At 43.8% G+C, this 24756-nt stretch overlaps 1 protein-coding gene across 1 annotated transcript; it reads right to left on the bottom strand.

Moving 5' to 3' along the window:
• Positions 1–190: 190 nt before the first annotated feature.
• On the bottom strand, positions 191–23822 carry podxl2 (podocalyxin-like 2; the record flags this gene model as incomplete). Its single annotated transcript, XM_080423666.1, has 13 exons — positions 191–250; positions 502–660; positions 1411–1596; positions 2044–2105; positions 2459–2615; positions 4923–4997; positions 7533–7747; positions 7897–8047; positions 8959–9261; positions 12624–12710; positions 15250–15369; positions 18416–18720; positions 23780–23822. 13 exons carry the CDS (start codon positions 23820–23822, stop codon positions 191–193), a joined length of 1923 nt encoding a protein of 640 aa, XP_080279792.1.
• Between the last annotated feature and the right edge of the window lie 934 nt (positions 23823–24756).

Here is a 24756-nt window from a genome sequence, read left to right as displayed (position 1 = left end):
CCTCTTTCTACCTTATGTCCTCACATCTTTCTTTCTTTCTTTCTTTCTTTCCTTATTTCCTTCCTTATTTCTTTCCTTCCTTCCTTCCTTCCTTCCTTCCTTCCTTCCTTCCTTCCTTCCTTCCTTCCTTCCTTCCTTCCTTCCTTCCTTCCTTCCTTCCTTTCTTTCTTTCTTTCTTTCCTCTGTCCAATCAGAGATGGGTGTCCTGCTCCTCCTCTTCTGCCTCACTTCCTGGTTGGTTGACAAAAACCTAAAAAAACACACATCAAAGTCAGACTGTTGCCGGGCAGAATAAAGAATAAAACAATTAAACAAGACAAAGGTGTTGTGTCAAACTCTCCATCTAGCATCCACCCATCCACCCACCTATCTATCCATCCATCCATCCACCCACCCACCCCTCCATCCATCCACCCACCCACCCATCCATCCATCCATCCATCCATCCATCCATCCATCCATCCATCCATCCATCCATCTATCTATCATCCATCCCATCACCTTCCAGTGACTGCCTTCCTCCCCGCCCCTTTCCCCGCCTCCTGCAAGCCCATTGGTTTCTTTCTTCTCCTGCATCTCTGATTGGCTGTCAGTGGCCACATCCAGGGTGGGGTTGTCGTGGCAACCGTTCTCCACAAAGTGAAGTTCCTCTGCACGTGTCTGACAGACAAACACACACAAATACAAGTTTGTACACTGTATATTACAATTTACAATGTAAGCATTTATCAGACACTCTTTATCCAGAATGACTTACAATAAACAAGGTAAACACATACATAGAATGCAGAGACAGTGTAGTGTCTCAGTAAACTAGGATCACAGGTAAACCAAGAACCTAGCATCAGTTTAAACAATATACTATCAAAATAAAAATCTGTACACTAAAACTATAGGATATCAGGTAAACCCTGAACCTAGCATCAGTCTAAACCAGTGGTTCTCAAACTTTTCAACTTTTTTGTCAAGGACCCCCAAATTGACACTTATTAGCCCGCGGACCCCCATTTGAAAAGATATGCCAAGGACCCCCATAAGAGAAGATTTTTTTTTACGGCTCTAGCAGTGATTCTCAACCATTTTAATTTCAAGGACCCCCATTAGGCTATGGACCCCCATTTAATGGCATTTCTATCTCTGGGACCCCAATTTATATTGTAAAATCAATGATAATTTAACTCTGAGAGTGTACAAATGGCACAAAATGGACCCGTTAGGGTCCATTTGGTTCCCTTTGTATACTCTCAGAGTTACAGACCCATAAGGGTCCATTTGGTTAACTATCCATCATTTAGCTGGGGACCCCCTGGAACTCCACCAAGGACCCCTGGGGGTCCCCGGACCCCACTTTGAGAACCAACGGTCTACACAATATACTATCTAAATGTGTGCATGTGTGTGTGTGTGTACCATAGTCTTAGCGGCAGCAGATCTCCGAGTCCAGCAGATGTAGATGAGTCCAGCGGTGATGATCACCATGCAGATGGATCCAATAATGACCAGGACAACAAACAGCTTCCCATAGTCTGAGCGGCTCTGGCTATGGGACTGGTGCGCCTGGCATTGACTGGCTGCACTGTAGTTCTGAATGCCCACCTGACCCAGAAGAGACGATTTGTGTTAAAAAAATTCTAAGTTTTCCAAAAACTATCAAGATTTTTCCATAATTTGCAAAATAGCAGATAGACAAGCTAGCAGCGCCGCACAAAGTGACGAGCTGTGAGCTTGTAGATCCGCTATTTTTGAATAAAATCTTAAATGACACAGATTTGAATGGGTTTTTAAGACAGGGATATTATGAATTTATTTTCTTCTTTTTTTGCTGATCTGTAATTTTTTCAGCTGTGCACCGCCGCATGGTAATTGTTTGACCATGTGTGCGTGCACATTTTACTATGTTTCTTTGCCACTGTGTTTTTGTTGTATGATGTTTTTGCTGTATGACTTGTTGTGAAGTGCACAGAGACCCGTTGGGGTGATGTTGCACTACAAATAAAAAATAAACTGAAACTGAACTGATGAATGCAATTAACATAATAGCACCTCGTTTAGGTTCCTCCTGATCTCTCCCAGCATGCTCAGTACATCCTTTGTAGGAATCACTCCTGGAAAAGAAACACACCAAAGAAAAGAAAAGAACAGTGGTGGAAGAAGTACTCAAATGTTTTACTTAAGTAAAAGTATCAATACTGCAATGTAGACTCTGTTACAAGTAAAAGTCCCGAATTCAAAATGTACTTGAGTAAAAGTCCAAAAGTACCGGTATCAAAATGTACTTAAAGTACCAAAAGTAAAAGTACTAAAATATTTGAAAATAGCAGATCTACAAGCTCACAACGCGTCGCGATGCGACATGTTGTGAGCTTGTAGATCGGCTACACTGTGTGTGTGTGTGTGCGTGTGCGTGCGTGCGTGCGTGCGTGCGTGCGTGCGTGCGTGCGTGCGTGCGTGTACATACCGTGTTCGGACGCTACGTTCATAAGAAGCTGGTGTTGGTGGTGTGTTGGTTTGCTGAGATAAATTACCCACGATCCCTCTGGGCTATTCATCCTGCGAGCGAAAATCCGCTCCAACATCTCCAAGAGACGAACGCCTCGCTGTGCACGAAACTCCTCCTGCACACACGCACACGCACACGTGCACGCACACACACACAAGCACGCACGCACGCACGCACGCAAAAACACACAATGATAAATGACATTCAAACAGCAACCAGCTCATACACTCAGATTCTTTTTACCTCAGTAAAATTATAAACACCATGTAGAAATGTAAGTAAGTAAAAGTCCTACACTTATTTGTTTTAGCTCTTGCTCATTTGATTTTCCTATTTTGTCTCATCTGTTTATGAAAGTAGGTAGCTGATATATTGCACTTTTACTTTAGCGCTAGGTATACTCTTAGTTGCTTGTTTTAGAAGAGAATGCACTTAATACTTTTGGTGATTAGTAGTTTCGTTCCCTACCTATGTTCAATGCACTTATTGTAAGACGCTTTGGATAAAAGCGTCTGCTAAATGACCGTAATGTAATGTAATGTAATGTAATGTAATGTAATGTAATGTAATGTTCTGTATTCAAATTGTAGTTTTACTTAAAGGACGTCACCCATTTTCAACCTTCATAATCTTCACTAATACATGTTTTCCTACTCTGTCTGTGTCTCATAGGAGGGCTGTGGACACTTTTTTTTCAAACATTAATCTATCAATCAATCAATTGTACTGGGAGCTGACCAGTACAACCACAGTCTACGGCCACATCCACACGGAGATGTTTTTAAAAATGTCACAGAGTCGTTTTCAAAAAGTTTACCGTACACACGGAATCGTCTCAAGAAATGTGTGTGTCCACACGAAACCACTGAAAACACCACAAACTGAAAACGCTGTAGTATATGTCCGGCCTGTGGGTGGTGCTGTGTTGGAAAGTAACTAAGTACATTTACTCAAGTACTGTACTTAAGTACAATTTTGAGGTATTTTTTACTTTACTGGAGTATTTCCAATTTTCAATAATTTTACTTCTACTCCACTACATCTCAGAGGAAAATATTGTACTTTCACTCCACTACAATTATTTGAACGCTTTAGTTACTAGTTACTTTGCAGATATAAATCATTACATTATAAAACATACTTGTTTATTTGCCCTATTTTACATAGTATATTTGAAAATAGCCGATCTACAAGCTCACAACGGGCATCGCGACGCATTGTGAGCTTGTAGATCAGCTATTTTCAAACATTTCAGTACTTTAAGTATATTTTGATGCCAATACTTTTGTACTTTTACTTTGATTGAACTCAAGTAACATTTTGAGCACAGGCCTTTTACTTGTAACAGAGTATTTTTATATTGTGGTATTGCTACTTTTACTTAAGTAAAATATCCGAGTACTTCTTCCACCCAAATGAATTTGACCCACTGCTGGTCAACTATAGTCGAGATGTGCGCATCAGCTAGGTTGCGAGCGTCGTCACTACCGTCCTGGCTGAATTCAACCGGGTGTTTGTACTTTCTCTATTTACAACCCGTACATCTACAGTACATAAACGATCAGATTTCAAATATAAAGTGCTTAACTCATGGCCATGGATGTTACAATTCACTTCGAGTGGGTATAAGTACCCGTATCTTCCGTTTTGTTAAATAAAAAGCATTTTAATCCGATTGGCGGCCATTTTCTCATAGAGTTATAATGTATCAGAGTGCAATACTCCTCCCAACCGATAGGGTCGCCGCGTAAATGAAAGCCAATGGAGAAAATTCGAAAAAAGTAACTAAGTACATTTACTCCATGTCCACTTGTTGCTGACGGTGGTAGTGTAGGAGCAGCGCTGTAAAAGCCCCATCGCGTTAAGTAGTACAAACGCAACGCTGACGGGGTCGGGGTGTTTGTTGTTGGGTGGGGGGGGGCATGCGGGGGGGGACGGGGGGGGGGGGGACGGCGCATGCAGGGGGGGTGCTCGGCGCATGCGGGTTAAGCGAGAGGTGGAGCTATAGCGTCATCGGTTCAGGAAAGATGCGTATTTGGTTGTACACGGAGACGCAAGGGTGGGGTTTTCAGATTTATTCACTCTGGGACCCGGTTTCAAAAATTTGCGTTTTCGGGCACCCAAAACGCCGGCTCCGTGTGGACGAAACGTGTAAACGATTAAAAACTTATGCGGTTTCACCTAAAATCGTCTCCGTGTGGATGTGGCTGTGTACTGGGAGCTGACCAGTACAACCACTGTCTGATACTGTTGTACTGGGAGCTGACCAGTACAACCGCTGTCTGATACTGTTGCGCTGGGAGCTGACCAGTACAACCACAGTCTGATACTGTTGTACTGGGAGCTGACCAGTACAACCACAGTCTAATACTGTTGTACTGGGAGTTGACCAGTGCAACCACAGTACATTAAGTATACTCACACAGTCCATGTTGTCTGTCATGTTGAGAATGACGTAGCCACGCCCGGCTAACTCCCTCCAATCAATACACACCACCTGATAGAAGAGGAGAGGTTAGAGTCCTTAACTCATTCACTGTCATTTACTAAATAGCCCAAAAAGCCCAGACTGCCAGGATTTTCTTACCTTTTCAAGTAGTCACAGAATTAGGGATGTCCGATATTATCGGCCTCCCGATATTATCAGGCCGATATTAGCATAAAAAGTAATATCGGAAAATATCAGTATCGTTTTTTTTTTATAAGTTACAGGAGTTCTTACTGTATGGTGTGTGTGATGTGAAATGTGAGCTTACCATAATCACAGTAATCCTTAAACATATTCCATCATATTCAAGGGCTTTTACAGAGAAATAAGTAAATTAGAGCACTGCAGAGGGCAGGTGTGTGTCTGGGTCCAGCTGACGCTCGTTGACACTCGTTAATGTTATAGGCATCAAAGCAATATGCTTCTGCACTGTCAAATAGGCCTACATCTAATCTAAGATTAGTGGGACTCATTCAAATGACCACCAGTGAGTCCCAGGACTCACTTTATTGAAAACCTAACAACATCACTGTATTATATTAGATTTATTAAATATTATATTGATATTATAGCTATTTTATTTTATTAGATATGTGATGTTGTTACCTGACAATCACTTTTGGTGAAAAAGCCTGCATATATTGTCTATGTTTAGTCTATATATCTTGTATAACCCCGATATCATTCTCAGGGGTGTACGGTGTGTGGTTTGGATGTGATAAGTTAGCAGATCCCCTGGGCTAGTCCACACGTGGTAAACATGGTGAAAATATATTACTAAGGTGTAATATTAATAAGTGAAAATATATTACTAAGGTGTAATATTACTAAGTGAAAATATATTACTAAGGTGTAATATTGACAATTGTGTGAAGATATATTACTAAGGTACACAAGGTACACATGTAATATTGGCAATTGTGTGAAGTGTGGATATTTCTTTAGCTGTGTTGTAGAGGACAGTGGTCACTACATTTAAGTTATATCCATTTGTGTTGTAGTTGTGTAGTGGCGAGGGCCACTGCATTTTACTGCATTTTACTGCTTTTATTTTATTTTATTTTATTTTTGTTTGCTTTATTGTTGAATTGGTTCTAACTGTAATTGTATTCTTGCTCTGTAAAGCACTTTGAGCTGCATTTCATGTCATGAAAGGTGCTATACAAATAAAGTTTATTATTATTATTATTATTATATCGGTATCGGCTGATATCGGTATCGGAAATTAAGAGTTGGACAATATCGGTATATCGGTTATCGGTAAAAAAGCAATATCGAACATCCCTACACAGAATATTTATTGCTGATTAACTAATAATCAAAAGGTGTGGGGAATTTGCTAAATCAAGCTTAGGCTGGGGTTGCCATGGCAATCAATTGGCTCATTTGGGCCACGGCTCCGCAGCCTGTGAATGATCCAAGCACCACCGAAGAAGAGTACACCCAGAAATCACGTGATCACAACAAAAAAAAGTTAGGCACCTTTCATGTTAAAGGATTTATAAAAGTAATTTTTTTTTGTTTTTTCTGACGTTTTTCCAAAAACAAGGATAGCGGCCGGCAATTTTTTTACCCCGATTCTACCGGACCCTCGCTCGTGTAATGAGCCGATCTCCGTGAGGAAGGAGGTCACGGAGAATATTCCATGATTTTTCAAAGGTACAGTAAAATCGCTGTTTTCGCTGGTAGATGATGTTTTAACTCTAGCAGTCAATGAGTTAAGATAACTACTTCCAAGGTTAGTGATACTCACAGATATTCCACCAGAGGGAACTTTACTGTCTGTACCCTGCCGTTTTAAGAGCATTATGGGAAAAAAACATAGTGAAAAAACTACATTTGGCGGCCATAGCTGAGTGGTTAATGAGCCAGTCTGGGGAGCCAGAGCCCCTGGATGTCCCAGGTACGATTACGATTCCAGGCCAGGCCAGTAATATGTCCATGTGTGTGCCTGAGCGAGACTCTTAACCCCTTATTGCTCCCCGAGCGAATGGCTGCTCACTGCTCCTAGTTGTTATAGGATGGGTAAATGCAGAGGACGAATTTCACGTATGTATATACACTAGAAATTCTCTAGAGTTCGACACCGCGGGTTGAAGGGCTCGCTTGTTTTCATAAACCTGGTTGCTTGTTTCTCGCGCACAATGTGACAACACTGATCCCAAACGTCGGTGTAGAAGACCGCACGGACAAACCGCGAAAGTACAAAGGCACAGTAACAAACACACACGCACACACACACAGAACGTACACACACGCGCACAACGTTGAAAGAAGGAAAAAGCTGCTATGATTACCTTTTTGTGCGTGAGCGAAAGGGCAGTGATGTCCGGTTGAGGTGGAGATGGAGACATTTCAATGGCCGCCGTTCGTTTTCGCCCGGCTCTAGTCGGCTGCACTTGGCTCGGTCCCAAGGACCCGTATGAGACCGTACACCGTACACCGACCGCACACGACCGACCGCCGTGCATGCGTGCGACTCGCGATTGTATAGATAGATATATATACATATAGTGACAAAAAAACTAAATTGTGTGTGTGTACCTGCTGTATCTCTTCTGTGACCCTGCCTCCCCTGACCTCCGACCCCTCGACCTGGGTGGGCTTGGTCTGTTCCAACCAATCCCAGGACAGGTTGGTGAAGCCGACGGTGGGGGCGAAGTCTGTAGTGAGAGGGAGGAGGAGTCTCCTTCGTGACCCCGCCTCCCTCTCCATCTCCCTCCATTTATGCTCCGCCTCTTTCTCTGCTACTCTAACACCTGTGACCAAGCAAAACAGTTTGTCACTTGCACGCGCACAAGCACGCACTCACGCACTCACGCACACGCACACACACAACACACACACACAACACACACCCACACGCGTGCACGCGTGCACACACACACACACACACACACACACACACCGTCTAGCTCTGCCCCTTGCTGTTCTGACCAATCCTCTTCCTCCATGCTGGGTTGGAGGGGCTGTCTGCTGGGAGCCACGCCCACCTCTGGCACCGTGGGATTGTGGGTAAAAAGCCCCGCCCCCATGTGTTCCTCTTCCTCCCTCTCCAACTCCTCTTCCTCCTCTGTAACCATGACAACATGATGTCAAAACATGATGTCAAAAAAACAAATTACACATCATCAAGTGAACAATAAAGAAATTCTAACAGATTCTAACAGATGCTACATTTAATCATCGTAATGATTAATCCATCAATTACTCCTACAGTAGGAGGTGCACCTTCTACGTAGACACACTGTGTGTGTGTGTGTGTGTGTGTGTGTGTGTGTGTGTGTGTGTGTGTGTGTGTGTGTGTGTGTGTGTGTGTGTGTGTGTGTGTGTGTGTGTGTGTGTCAATCAATCAATCAATCAAGTACATTTTTACTTTACATTTGGCATTACACGTTTATCAGAGGTTGGAATTTAACTTCATTCATGTCTTAGGTCCTCTGGTTAGAAAGATAGAATGGCCAATAGCAGAATACTGTGGTAAGTCACTGGTTATCAACCAGGGGTCCCTGCAGGACCCCTGGTTCCTGGGGGTCCCCAGGAAAATGATTGATAGTTGGGAACCAAATGGACCCTTACGGGTCTGTACAGTAAGTATGAGTTTGATTAACTGTAATTTCAGGTCCCAGAGGTTCAAATGGGGGTTTGTGGTCTAATGCCTGTCAAACGGAGGGTCCTTGGAGTAGAAAAACAAAGTTCTGACCATCACTGTGTTAAGTGATGCACAGGTAGAGGAGGGCTTGTCTGTCTCTATTTGACATAAAAACAAACACAGATTGACTGTATTCATAACAACAACTTAATAAATGAGTAAATGAGTAAATGAGTAAATGAGTAAATGAGTAAATGAGTAAATGAATACATAAATCAATCAATCAATCAATCATTCAATCAATCAATCAATACAAATAAAAATAGATTAATGAATTAATGTACCTTTCTCAGAATTCTGCTGTCCAGGACCCCCCACCAGTCCAAAGTCTGTTCCAGTGTTGGAGTCTGGAACCGAGGTTCCCACTGCAGCCCCAGGCCCAGTAGCAGTACTGGGAGCACTGGGTGCAGTAGGATTAGAGTCACCACTAAGGGGTGCAGTAGCGTTAGAGTCACCGCTAGGGGGTGCAGAAGGGTCAGAGTCACCACTAAGAGGTGCAGTAGCGTTCGAGTCACCACTAGGGGGTGCAGTAGAGTCAGATGAATGGAACACTCCATACCCACTGGCCCCTCCCTCCTCCTCTCCCTCCGCCTCCCATAACTCCCTGTCCAATGGCGTCACCTGCAGGATGAAGTTACACATTACTATTTGATTTGATTTGATTATCTCTATTTTGAACATGCAAATAAAATAACAAAGCATTGAAAAAAAACTAAACTAAAAAAGACAATGATTTTAAAAATAGACAACAAAAAAACAACAAAAGAAAAAAAGTATTGTTTCATGTTCAAAAAGCAGTAGAAAGAAGTATACACGTATTTACTCTGAACCCTCTCAACCACTAGCCTGTAATCCAGACTGATGCTCCGTTCAGCAGAGATTTTTTTATCACTGGGATTCTCAGTCTGGTAAGCTTCCTTTGTGCAAGGGTCGGTCAAAGATTGTTAATATAGGAAGATACACATTCTCCATTGGAGCCACTAGAGGCGAAGTAGTACACAAATCCTACAAATGGTCTCCTAAGTAGGCGTGGTTGTCTTCTCCCCCGACCATCCCACCACACTCCCCCTCCCCTCTCCCTGGCTGACAACGTCATATGGATGTGTATTTGTGTATTTTCTTCATTAAAGAAAATAAATGCTTTACATGTTTGAAAGTAAACTGTTGCTTATAAGAAACCTATGAAATTCCCCCAACAAACACACACGTATTATTCAGTCTTATGCTAGATGTGCTCCTGTTTCTGCTCAACATTGTAACAGGTCCTTTTATTTATACGGTATATATTTTACCACTATAGACTATAATGTGTTTAGCATGAATGTTATGTTTAGCAAAATGTCATGATTCCCAAATCATACCCCATCAACCAAGACAGTTAATAATGGAAAATTATATTATTGAGCATTGGAACCAAAAATGTATTTAATTTTTGAAATGTCCATAATGATTTCACGTAGGCCTACTACATTCACATATAGAATCTCAGTTTATCAGTTTTTATAACATTTTATGGGGACAGAGCATAGAGTTAAAATCGAATATAATAATAACATATAATATAAGGGACAGAGCCCTCTATGTCTCGTCCGTCAGACTGCAGATGGACCGAGATGGACCCTTCAGATATCTTCCCAAATCTCGCGAGAGTGTGTTGCTGGGATAGAGAAAAGTCGATAACAAAGTAGATTTTCTCCTAATTTGTGTCAAAAAAAAAGAAGCCATTTTAGTATGAAAATCTTGCATATTTTGTGTCTTGTGACGATCGGGTCCAATATTTAGTTCAGTGACCATGGAGCTAAAGAATGGTTCAGAAGCTGTGTTCACGTTGACTCTTCCATTGGAATCAATAGACTCCAACTTGCTTCCTGTCTCCTAAAAAGGTGTCCACCTACGGCACGCAGAAACGGGAAGTAAACCGGAGAATGCGACTCTTGCTATTTTCCTCTTGGGGTCGGTCTCGGGCACCCAGGCACAGAGGATTCTGATTGGTCTGTGAGCGGGGCGGGCCAAGAGCCTTCCGATGAAATGGTCTGTGGGCGGGGCAGATCGGAGCCTTCCAATGTAAAATTCAAGCCACTTCCCTTCTTACTTTCATTCGTTGAGCACTATCCAATCAGCAATGACGTGCCTACGTAAAAGGTGACGTCAAGGAAGATAAATCAAGGAATGGACAACAATGTCATTATCTCTATCCAGCAATTCCAGCTGGCAGAATCGTCGCACTGGGTGGCAAACTGCAGCCGGGAGTTTGATGGATTGCATTGCAGTCAATGAGGGCCAGGTGAACCAGCTTATAATAATCACTATTTCTGAACGATTGAGACCTTTGTAAAGTACTCGGTCCTGGAAAATAAAAGAAGACATATCACACGTTGTTTTCTGCTGTGTTGCTTTTCGATGTGTACTCTTATACTTTTATGGAGGTATCTAAAGAGCTCAAAGTACGTTTATGAACGTGCCAAAGTATCGCAAGACTGTCCCTCATTGCCAGTCTGATAACCAAATCTCGCGATACTACCGAGCCTGAAACGATACCAGCCGCTGTTTAGATGCCTCAATATAACTACGTACTGTAGAAAAACCAGTGATCACAAAACAACCTGTGATATGTCTTCTTTTGTTTGTGTTTGTTCGTAAGCTGGTCCAGCTGGCACTCATTCACTGCAATGTATTTCATCGAACAGTTTGAAGTTTGATGTTTGGTTACATTTGTCCCAGAAGTCACACTATGCATGTTGGGGAGTGAGAGTGTGTTGACTGAGAAGCCAAGTGAAAAAAAAAAAGCCAGCTGGACGGAGCCAATGAGTCTGGATTCCAGGCTACTCGACCCACTGTCATCATGATTCTATATACATGATCATGAGTTTACAAGCTCAACCACGTCCATAAGAAGTCCATGTGTACTACTGTTGTTTGTTGTTTTAGTGTAGCCAAATGTACCCAGATATGAAAAGGTCTCTACAAAAAATGTAATCAACTAAAAATATCCTTTCTTTCTCTCCCGTGTTCACAATGAAACAAAAGAAGAAGAAAGCACAACAACGCCTCTATTTTCTCAGAAAACTGAAGAAAGCTGGCATGGGTCATAAAGTCCTAAGACCTTTCTACAGAGGCACCGCAGAGAACATCCTGACAGGCTGCTTCACTGCCTGGTACGGCAGCCGCACCGAGCTCAACCGCAAGGCAATGCAGAGGGTTGTGCGGACAGCCGAACGCATCAGCGGATGTGATCTCCCCCCCCATCCAAGCCCTGTACAACGAACGCTGTGTCAGCAAAGCACGAGGAATCATCAAAGATCGAAACCATCCCAACCACAGACTGTTTGAAATGTTTCCGCATGGAAAACGTCTACGCAGTCTCAAAGCTACTAGAAACAGACTGCAAAAAAGCTTCTTTCCTCGTACAATTAGGCACATGAACAATATATCAAGAATCAAATCGAACCAGGGTAAAGGGATATGCTAAGCTGACCCCCAATCCATCCGTCCTTTACTTACACTATTATGCCTGAACGGCACCTACTGTACCTAATCTGCTGTATATAGAATATACTGTGAAGTTGGTTTACACAAAGTTAGGTGGCAGCTACTGAAGATTTTTTTTTTAAATTAATGTCATAGAACCTTTCAAACTTAACTTAACTTGACCAAGCCCTTGCCTACTAGGTCGTTGCAAAAGTTAAAATGTAATTTAGATAGTATGCTATTTAGACAGATGCTAGGTCCATTTGTTGACCTGGCTGGCATCCTATAGTTTCCGTAGTTTCAATGTACAGACTATTTATTTATTTTTTGATATTATGATGATGTGATTATACTGTATACGTGTGAGTGAGTGAGTGAGTGAGTGAGTGAGTGAGTGAGTGACTGTGTGTGTGTGTGTGTGTGTGTGTGTGTGTGTGTGTGTGTGTGTGTGTGTGTGTGTGTGCGTGTGTGTGTGTGCGTGCGTGCGTGCGTGCGTGCGTGTTCAGTGGTCTCACCTGAGCCAGCAGGGGGGCTCTGAGCTCCTGCAGCCCAGCATGGACCTCCTGGTCTGGGGGGGGAGGGGGGGACGATACCCCGGAATGCTGGGGGGGTGCGAGGGGGACAGACTCCTGCACCAAAGATGCACTGTAACCTGAAAAACACACACACACACACACACACACACACACACACACACACACACACACACACACACACACACACACACACACACACACACACACACACACACACACACATGACATGACACACTTGAGTTTCTGTGTGTGTGTGTGTGTGTGTGTGTGTGTGTGTGTGTGTGTGTGTGTGTGTGTGTGTGTGCGTGTGTGTGTGTGTGCATGCGTGCGTGCATGCGTGTGATGTAGTACTTACAACTTCTACCATCAGCTCCCAGTACTTAAAACAACACCTACCATCAGCTCCCAGTATTTACAACAACACATACCATCAGCTCCCAGCTCTGTCCATTCAGACAGTCTCGACTCTCTTGAAGCTGACCAACAGATTTCCTGACATTGAACTGAGAAATGCTTCTCTCATCAGAAGCCACTGTTACCGGCGGCATATTCAACAAAAAGCATGACCACGCTGATATTTAAAATGCAAGGCATCTTTGCTGTGTGCAGTTTGCTTCCTTAGTGCAGTGGTTCTCAACCTTTTCAGGCCGTGACCCCCCCAAAAGAATCATATTTGAACCAAGGACCCCCCAAGCACTTGGAATGTAGGAGTTGAAGCATTACATTTAGTTTGACTCAGTTCCACAGATAAATATTGAAAATAGCAGATCTACAAGTACGTTTTTATAGTACAGTTTGTTGATTACTTTTTCTTTTCGTTTTCTTCTTTCTTTTTTTTAGGTATTAAAAAGGTCTTAAAAGTCCTTAAATTGTCACTTTACTGTCATCTGGGGACCCCTCCAAAATCATGTGGGGACCCTCCTGAGGGTGATGTTGTCAACGTCACACGGTGACAACATCACCATTTGATGTTGTCATGTGTGTTCGGCACACAAGACCTGATTGGCCAACAGCAATGGTCACAATAAGAGCCAGAGGGCTAGGGGCGAGCTGATGAATGTGTTTCAAGGAAATTAAACGAAACACACGCCACAGTGATTGAAGACGTACTCAATTATTTTACTTATAGGAGTAGTTCACCCACAAAATGACTTATTTTCTATCAATTACACACCCCAAGAAGCCGTGAATTGGGGATTTTTCAGTTTTTGTCGCATTCCTAAGCCAATAATTTGATGACCGGCGGAAAGATGCTAATGTCTCCGGTAGGAGACTAAAATGCAGGTCATTTGAGTCTCCTACCGGAGAGACCGCCGGTCATCAAATTATTGGCTTAGGAATGCGACAAAAACAAAAAAAATCAAGTCTCCATGGGGTGACTAATCTATAGAAAAAAAGTAATTTTGGGAATATTTTTTCACTTAACAAAAATTTGGTCTTTTTATCATCTACTCAGGCTTTTGTGAGCACCCAGGACAGTTTTTAAGTTGCTTGAGTCAGTATTTAGATATTTAATATTCATTAACTCCATTTTAACCATGTTAGATTCATCAGAAACAACTGTCCTGGGTTCTGGTGACCGATATTGTCCTTCTAATGCGTGAGGAGAGTCACCAGAACCAAGGACGGGTGTTTTTGATGAATCTAACATGGAGTTTGAAGTTACAGTACAATGGATTTGTATAGGAAGGGGGCGTGTCTGATATAATGAATATCAAATATCTAAATACTGAATCAAGCAACTTAAAAACTGTCTGGAGGCTCACAAAAGCCTGAGTAGACGATAAAATGACTCGACATTTTTTTTAAAGTGAAATGTCCCTTTAAGTAAAAGTGTCAATACCCTATTGTAGAAATAGTCTGTTAAGTACATACTTCGGTATTCAGACTATACTTGAGTAAAAGTACTATGGCATCAACTTGAAGTACCAAAAGTAAAAGTAGTCATTATGCAGAAGGTCCCATTTCACAAGATTTCAAATGTATAGAATTATAAAAAGATCCTTTGAAAATAGCAGATCTACAAGCTCACAATGTGACACAGTGTGAGCTTGTAGATCGGCTATTTTCAAATTGCCAAAGTATATATAGGACTGAAGTGGTTTTGTGATCATAATCAAAATCTACCTAGTAACTAGTAACTAAAGTTTTCAAATAATTATAGTAGAGTAAAAGTACAGTATTTATCGTTGAGATGCACGCGCACAGGCGCACGCGCACGCACACGCACAGGCGCACGCGCACGCGCACGCGCACGCGCACGCGCACGCGCACGCACACGCACACGCACACGCAGCTACTCACCTATCAGAGTGTCCAGACCGGGAGCTGTGTGGTTGAGGTCTTCCTCCGCCTGGTCCCAGAGACTCTCCTCTCCTCCCCCCACCTCCTCCTCTCCTCTCTCTCCTTCCTCCTCCTCCTCCTCCTCTTCATCCCGTCCTCCTCTCCTCTTCCTCTCCTCTCCCTCTGCTCCCCTGCTCGCCCATCTCTCCTCTCCTCCTCCTCCTCCCCGTGCCCCTCCTCTCCTCCTCTCTCTCTCCTCTCCCTCCTCCTCTCCTCTGTCTCTCTCGGTGTCGTAGAGCCCTCCTCCTCCTCCTCCGGATGCCTCCAGGGAGGTGTCGGCGGCCCCCGGCCCGCCAGCGAGCCTCGTCTCTGGGTCGGCGGAGCCTGGAGGTCCCTGCTGGCCCTCCTTGGGCTCCTGGAGCCGGTCCAGGTGGACCATACGCTGGAACCACAACACATTTAACCTCCATTGAATCCATTAAGACCGGGAACAAATCTGTGTCATTTTAAGATTTATTTGGCTATTAAAAAATTGCAGATCTACAAGCTCATAGCACGGCACTACGAGCTAGTAGATCAGCTATTTTCTTCTAAAGTCTTCTAAAAGTCTTCTATATCCGTTTTTTTTTTTTAAATTACAGTAAAATGTTCGCCTTAAAAATGTAAAAGAATTAAGGGATCAAAGTGTTCCCTTAATTATTTTGAGCAGTATATATGTTACAGGGTGAATGGAGAACCAGGGTGATTGAAGAAGGCTCGCTCGTTTTTACCCACCCAGCAATTCTGTAGAAGAAACACTAGAGGGAGCCACAAGCCAGGCTTGTGCACAAGCACATATGGCCGCGACCACCCACACACACACAGTCACACACACACACACACACATGCGCGCGCACGCACACGCGCTCATGCTTTCAATGGACTGTTAAGATACTTTTATTGTGTTCTGCTGGCTTTTGTTTTAGTTTCTCCCTGACACACACACACACACACACACACACACACACACACACACACACACACACACACACACGCACACAGTGATCCATGAAAAGAACTATTCTGTCCCTATCGGTTTACAAATCAAACGGCGCTGAGTCGACTAGTGGAGCGTCGGCCGGTCAGTGCGGGCACTCGCGCCCGGAGGCGCGAGGGCGCACTTCCTCGGCCTCAAGCTCCACTAAATCGGCGCGCCTCCGTCATGGACAAGCGTGTGCGTGTGAACGCGTGTTCAGCGTTCCCCTCATAGATATTATGGTTGCTATGTGGGGGGGAACAACAAAAGACAGGTCTCCACTCTCCGTCGGCGCATCAAAGCCCCGCCTCTCCGCGCTCTCCTTCTCCTCCTCCTCGGAGGAGGAGAAGGAGAGAAGGAGAGGACGGGACGGTTTAAAACGCGAGGAGGAGGAGGAGGAGGAGGCTCCTCTTCCTCGCGAGCCTCGCGTAATAACCCCCCGCATCGCAGCGCCGTCCTCCTCCTCCTCCTCACGAGCCTCGCTAATAAACCCTGTCTCGAAAAGCCCCGCCTCGCCCCGAAGGAGCCCCGTGCCTAAAAACGAGCGCTCTGTCTTCAATCACCCTGGATCTCCATTCACCCGGTGACATATATATAAGATTTGCTAAAAAAAAACACGATCTTTAAAAAAATAGCAGATCTACAAGCTCATAGCAGCTTGCATCTCTGCCAAATAAATCTAAAATGACACACGTCATTTTAAGATTTATTTGGCTATTCAATTGTATTTATTTTTTAATAGTGATAATCTGTGCAAATCTTTGAATAAATATGTTTTTTAAAGTGAAAATATTTAACTCAAATCTTTGCTACTGGGGGGTCCCTGGAACAACATATTTTGATTGGGATCGGTGGCCATAAACATCATTTTGACGAGAAAAGGTTTGAGCACCACTGATATAGAAACAATAGTTGTTCAATTAGGACATTTGTTGAGACATTTGACAGTTACAAATGTTTGCTTTAAAAAATACAAATTAAAAGATTTTCACATATTTTCACGATTTTTCAAAAAATAGCAGATCTACATCTGATATTTTTGAATAGCCAAAGAAATCTAAAAACGTGTTCCCGGAGTGAATGCGTTAAACGCTATTATTACACGGCTTGGTCAGATGCTTGATTCTGATTGGTCAATCACTTAATTCAGTGGTGCGTTATTTCTGAATAATGACCGCTGAGCTCAATAACAGACTGCTGTCTTTTTAAATTATTTATGTTTTAATTATTTATATTTGTATTGATCTCCAGTTCCACAGTTCATCAGTAGTTCGATACAATAAAAAAACACAGCCAGTCACATAAGACACATGCCACCACAATCCATATAGACCAATTATTTGTTTACCAATATTGAGACTGGATGCACAGGTGATTGTTTCACCCAATCAATTCTCAACCTGTTGTTTCGGGGTGCGCTGGTTTCAGTGCACCCCAACCCCCTCTTGTGTGTTGGCTGGTGAGGCGCGTCCTAGCGAGACCTGATAGAATGGGTTTCATTGTGCGCATACTGGTTGCACCCATACTGGTTCTTATCAGTGTGACGTCGTCTGTTAAGGGGTCTATAGCTTATAACCAAACACAGCACATTGGACATGGTGGCCGATCATAGGTACTGCAGCTTATTACGGCTGGGGCCTGACACATGAACGAGCGAAAACGGTTTCGACCAATGGGCTTGACTCACAAGCTTGCGCACAGGGTTGCGCTCGGAGGTGACACTACTGCGCATGCGAGAGTAAAAACACGTCACATAGGCCCCAAAATAGGCCACGCTTGTCTTATTTAAATAGGCCACGCTTGTCTTATTTCCCAACCCGGGAGAAGGGGTGAAAAGGGAGTATGCGCTGGGTGAGCAACTCCATGTAAGTGAATGGGGCTGGGCGAGGATTTTCGTTACTTCTCTAATATTTTTAACTCTATGGTTCAAGCCCACAGGGCACTGACCTTTTAGAAGGATCCGAGATTTTTCGGTGGGGAATCAAAGGCCAATCAAAGGCTCAGAGCACCTGGCTCATATCAATCTGCGCTGCTTGATTCGATGCCGTATCCAACACGGCAGCCGTGTAAGCAAACGGCCACACGATGTAATTTACAGCTAAACATTGCTTGCAAGAATGTTTTTGAAAAAACACACACACCGGGAAAGCATCTGTGTCATTTTATACAAAAAATAGCAGACATACAAGCTCATAGCGCGTCACTTTGTGCCGCGCTATGAGCTTGTAGATCTGCTATTTTTGGAAAAATCATGAAAATTTGCGCTACATTTTAACTCAAATCTTTACTTCTGGGGGTCCCTGGAACAACATAATTTGAGAGGGGGGGGGGGCGCGGCCAAATACATATCACTTTGGGGGTCCTTGACATGAAAACGTTTGAGCACCACTGATATTATAGCAACATAAGTTTTTCAGAAAACTGTTAGGATTTAAAAGACATTTGTAGAATCAGCCTCAGGTCCTAAACTTACTTCCATTTCATCCGACACATCCTGGTTGTCGTCCATAGAGGGCCTGGCTAGGTCCTGGCTGTGGGCCCTGGCTACGTCCTGGCTGTGGGCCCTGGCTACGTCCTGGCTGTGGGCCCTGGCTACGGTGCGGTTGACAGAGGAGGTGGAGGTCATCTCCGTGTCAGCTCGGGAGCGGCTGGTTTGGTGTATCTGGGGCGGAGCTATGTCATGGACCAGATGGGGCTGGGCTCGGACAAGTTCCTGGATCAGACGGGACTCTGGAGCCAGGCCCACACTGAAGGCCTCTGAGCCAGCCAATAGCAGACCTGCAGAGGAGAGGAGAGGAGATATTAACACCTACCATACACATGTACTAGTCACAGCCACAGTCGCCTCACAGCTAGAAGGTCCTGGGTTTGATTCCCACCGGGGACGCTGTGGGAGTGTCCTCTCCTCCGCGTCATCAGTGCCCATACCCTAGGTGGGGTTTGCGAATGGGCCTTTCTGTGTGGAGTTTGCATGTTCTCCCCGTGTCCCCTAGGGTAGGTACCCTCACAAAAAACATGCAGTAATCCTGGTCTCTATACTGCCTCCCCATGGTCAGCCGGGGCGCCTGATGGAGGGGAAAGGAACTGGTTGGAATAACGTGTTCCTTCCATGCGCTACGTCCAACCGGGGAAACTCCCCCCTGTCAGGTGATAAGAAGCGGCCTGCTCAATCCTCATGCATTGAAGGAAGCATGAGCTCAGTTATGGGCTCCCCCTAGGCTGGCAGAGGGAGAGTAGTGCCCAGGATTACATAGGCAATTTGCACTGGGTGAAATCATCGGATAAAAATGTGTTTAAAAAACAAACAAACAGATGTACGAGTTATATTGTATTAACATACTCATAACACTGAGTACTAGTTATATTGACAGACAGACAGACAGGCAGGCAGGCAGGCAGGCAGACGGGGGGGGGGTTAACACTCCTAAAATCAGCTTATAAAGAGACTGCCTTCTCCAAATCCCTCTAACACACACACACACACACACACACACACACACACACACACACACACACACACACACACACACACACACACACACACACACACACACACACACACACACACGTGCGCAGAGGGGGAGGGAGAAAGAGAGAGAGAACAGGCAACAGAACCAGAGAGACAGTGACACTCTTTTTACATTTTACATTCTCTTTCGCATTATATATATATGTGTTATTGCATGCATTGTAATGATGTGCACACACATTATAGTGTATATAGTATCATTGTATAATAATGTTTTTATCTGTATGTGTAGAAGACAGGTGGTAGAGCTATCTATTTCCATAGACATCTTCAGAACCTTGGTGTTGTCCTGGACAGTCAGCTCTCATTCAAGGCACGCACCAGTGGTGTAAAGAAACCAAGTACATGTACTCAAGTACTGTACTTAAGTACATTTTTAGGTACTTTTACTTTACTGGAGTATTTCCAATTGTCTATACTTTTACTTCTACTCCACTACCTGGCCTCCCTGCATGCTCACTGAAGCCCCTCCAAATGATCCAGAATGCTGCAGCACGCTTGGTCTTAAACCAGCCAAAATCTCCAAATGTCTCCCCCCTTCTCCAAAACACTGACGTTGGTCTACAAAGCAACCAAAGGCAAGGCACCTCCATATACCTTCAAAGCCTGATTCAACCCTACAACCCCTCCCTCAGATCAGCTAACACAGGGAGGCTGTCTGAACCTTCCCTAAAACACCCTAGACAATGCGCCACACGTCCTAGACCCTTCTCCCTTCTCTAAAACGCCCTGGACAACGCTCCACACGTCCTAGACTCTTCTCCCTTCCCTAAAACACCCTGGACAACGCTCCACACGTCCTAGACTCTTCTCCCTTCCCTAAAACGCCCTGGACAACGCTCCACACGTCCTAGACTCTTCTCCCTTCCCTAAAACGCCCTGGACAACGCTCCACACGTCCTAGACTCTTCTCCCTTCCCTAAAACGCCCTGGACAACGCTCCACACGTCCTAGACTCTTCTCCCTTCCCTAAAACGCCCTGGACAACACTCCACACGTCCTAGACTCTTCTCCCTTCCCTAAAACGCCCTGGACAACGCTCCACACGTCCTAGACTCTTCTCCCTTCCCTAAAACGCCCTGGACAACGCTCCACACGTCCTAGACTCTTATCCATTCTCTAAAACGCCCTGGACAACCCTCCACACGTCCTAGACTCTTCTCCCTTCTCTAAAACGCCCTGGACAACGCTCCACACGTCCTAGACTCTTCTCCCTTCTCTAAAACACCCTGGACAACGCTCCACACGTCTTAGACTCTTCTCTCTTCCCTAAAACACCCTGGACAACACTCCACACGTCTTAGACTCTTCTCTCTTCCCTAAAACACCCTGGACAACGCTCCACACGTCTTAGACTCTTCTCTCTTCTCTAAAACACCCTGGACAACGCTCCACACGTCTTAGACTCTTCTCTCTTCCCTAAAACGCCCTGGACAACGCTCCACACGTCTTAGACTCTTCTCTCTTCCCTAAAACACCCTGGACAACGCTCCACACGTCCTAGACTATTCTCCCTTCTCTAAAAACACCCTGGACAACGCTCCACACATCCTAGACTCTTCTCCCTTCCCTTAAACACCCTGGACAATGCCCCCCCCCCTCACATCCTAGACTCTTCTCCCTCCTGGTTCCCAAAACTCCCCAGAACTGCAGAATCACTCCCAATTTTCCGCCATTACCAGACGACTCACCTCTTCAGACTCCACTTCAGCCTGTAGCACTTGACCTAGCCTTGACAACCATGTAGTCTTATGCAAAAGTTAAAATGTCATTTAGATAGCATGTTATTTAGACAGATACTAGGTTCATTGTTTACCTGGCATCCTATAGTTTCTATAGTTTCAATGTACAGATGATTAATCTGTATATTACCTAAAATACAATAACTGTTCTCAAAATAAAAGGGAGCATAGTTTAACTCCTTGAACACCTTGATGGTAGAATCCTCTGTGCCGCGCCCCCTCCCCTCCTTTCTCTGTAAATATACTTTATGATTCTACTGAGCTTTAATCCAATATATTTTGTATTGTATTGTTTTTATTACATGTATTACTGATGAATTGATTACAATGGACCACAATGGAAACAAGCCCATGGGGCCTTTTGTGTTAACCATTTAACATAACATTTGACTGTACATCCTGTACTGATTGATTTATTGACTGATTGATTGATTGAGCACTTAATTGAAAAGGAATTCATAAGGATAAAATCACAAAAAAGCCAGAAGGCTTGTTTCCATTGTGGTACTGTTAATAATCATGTTAATAAAGTAAGTAATCAATCAATCAATCAATAAATGTGATAGTGTATTGTTTAAACAGATGCTAGGTTCATGTGTGTGTGTGTGTGTGTGTGTATGTGTGTGTGTGTGTGTGTGTGTGTGTGTGTGTGTGTGTGCGTGCGTGCGTGCGTGCGTGCGTGCGTGCGTGCGTGCGTGCGTGCGTGTCTGTCTGTGTGTGTGTGTGTGTGTGTTTGTGTACGTACGTACGTGCGTGCGTGCGTGCGTGCGTGCGTGCGTGCGTGCGTGCGTGCGTGCGTGCGTGCGTGCGTGCGTGTGTGTGTGTGTGTGTGTGTGTTAAACACTGCAGTGTGTGCTGTGTCTCTCCATACACACACAGACTTTACAGAAATCATGACGGCCTGTTTATAGAAACCACACTGCTGCATGCAACACTATGATAATAATAAAATAAAATAAAATAAAATAAAATAAAATAAAATAAAATAAAATAAAATAAAATAAAATAAAATAAAATAAAATAAAAATAATATTAACAATAATATACACCCTCTAGACCACTCTACACAAAATCTCTTCCCCTCCCAAAAAAAGTTGATCTACAAGCCCACAACGCATCACAACGCGATGTGTTGTGGGCTTGTAGATCAGATTCTTTTTGGCTAACGTTCCCCCCTAGAATAGGGATACTCAAGTGGAATAATAATTTAAGAAATATATAATAATAATAATAATAATAATAATAATAATAATAATAATGAAAAATTATATATATATATAAATATTAATGGCAATAAAAGTATTATTATGATTATTAATAATAATAATAATAATAATAATAATAGCAATAATAATGACACAAATAAAAAAAAATATATATATAATAATAATAATAATGACAATAATGATAATAATGGTAATAATAGTAATAATAATAAAAAAGACAGATGAACTCACCCATCAGAAAGCAGAGTGACCACAGGCCTGCTGCGACAGAGGACATGTTTATTCTCATCATTGTTGGTGTAACGTCGCAGTCACTTCAGCTCAGACGACTCTGCAGCTTCCTCTCTTATTCAAAGCCTCTGGCGGTGATGAAGGTGAGGATGAGGAAGATGACGAGGCGTTATAACGCGGCTATGATGCTCGTGCACGCAGCATCCCGCACCACCACACGCACGCGCTGCACCCAAACGGCCGTTGGCTACCAGCGTGTTACGCCGAGAGGGGTGGCTTATCGAATTCTGTGACTCCCAGCAGAGGTCACTGTTGCTGCTTTTGACTGGGCTCTGCCGTTCATTTCTCTGCTGCGTTGTTTTCATTGAACTCTATGACAATACTCAATAGACACAAAGATAAAAAATATCCATAATTTCAAGTCTCCATGGGGTGACTAATCATCTTCAATCGATCCCTTTCTTTAAACATTAAAACTCAAACCCTCAATACCCAGTAAACCTGACCTTTGTCTCTGTACTTGGTCTGCTCTTTTCTCCCCTCCACACCAAACTTAGCAGATCTACACCAAAATAGCAGATCTACAAGCTCACAACGCCTTGTGAGCTTGTAGATCTGCTATTTTTGGCTAATGTTTGCCTCAGAATAGGAATGCTATGTTAAAACAATGTACCTATCTCTGGACCTATCACACAAAGATTTGAAGGCCCCCCTGTGCTAACTCTGGGGACTCCTAGGGGTCCCGGACCCCCTGTTGAAGACCCCTGCTCTATGTGTTTTTATTAATATAAAAACATGTACATTTCTGTATTTTACAGAGGTGCTTCTCACACGTTTACATTTATGTCAAGGACCCTAGTACACACAGGGCTGAAGTGGTTAATGTGTTTATTTGTTATAATAATCAAAATCTACAAAGTCTAAAGCTTTCAAATAATTGTAGTGGAGTAAAAGTATAATATTAAAAAAAAAGAATATTTATAAGTGCAAAAGTGCTCTTCAAGTACAGTACAGCACTTTAGTTACTGTTACTTTACAACACTGAACTAAACTGAGATGGTTTGGCATGGGTCTGGACCGCAGTGAAGGAAAAGCAGCCAACAGGTTACTCAGCAGCTCTGGGAACTCCTTCCAGACTGTTAGGAAAACCATTCTACTCATGAAGCTGATTGAGAGAAAGCCATCTGCAAAGCTGTCACCAGTGGCAAAAGGTGGCTACTTTAAAGAATCTAAAATAATACATATTCTGGTTTGACGCCAACACTTTTTTGTTTACTAAATGAATCCAGATGGAAATATAGTCTGTGTATGTACAGTATGTGTGTGTATGTCACAGGGAAATTGGAGAACCAGGGAAATTGGAGAAGGCGCGCTCGTTTTTAGGCGCGGTGCTTCGGGGCGAGGCGGGGCTTTTCGAGACAGGGTTTATTACGCGAGGCTCGCGAGGAGGCGGAGAAGGAGGACGCGGCGCCGCGAGGCGGGGCTTTGATGCGAGGCGGCGTGATGAGGAGGAGGAGACGGCGCCGCAAGGCGGGTCTTTGATGCAACGCAGACCTGGCTTTTGTTGTTCCCCCCCACATAGCAACCAGGAAGCTACGCTAGGGGAACGCTGAACACGCGTTCACACGCACACGTGATAATAGTTATTGTCCATGACAGAGGCACGCCGACTCAGCAGAGCTTGAGGCCGAGGAGGCGCGCCCTCGCAGACAGAATAGATCTTTTCATGGATCACTGTCTGTCTGTGTGTGTGTGTCAGGGATAAACTAAAACAAATGTTAGAAGCCAGAACACAATAAAAGTATCTTAACAGTCATGCTTTCAATAAACCAAATTGAAAGCATGAGCGCGTGCGTGTGGTCGGGTCCATATATGTTAGTGCCACTGTGGTTGGGAAGCCTCGTGGCTTGCATTCGTGGCTCCCTCTAGTGTTGGTTCTACAGAATTGCCTGGGTGGGTGGTAAAAACAAGCGCTTCTTCTCCAATTTCCCTGGTTCTCCAATTTCCCTGTAACATATATATAAAGAGTACTGCACTGTGCATCATCTTATCCATCCAGTGTTGACCGTCATATTTTCTATAATTT

This window comes from Gymnoscopelus braueri (assembly GCF_963280865.1).
Source record: "Gymnoscopelus braueri genome assembly, chromosome: 3".
Taxonomy (NCBI): domain Eukaryota; kingdom Metazoa; phylum Chordata; class Actinopteri; order Myctophiformes; family Myctophidae; genus Gymnoscopelus; species Gymnoscopelus braueri.
Note: the sequence above shows the minus strand (reverse complement) of the source record. Positions and strands in the feature narration are given on the sequence as shown.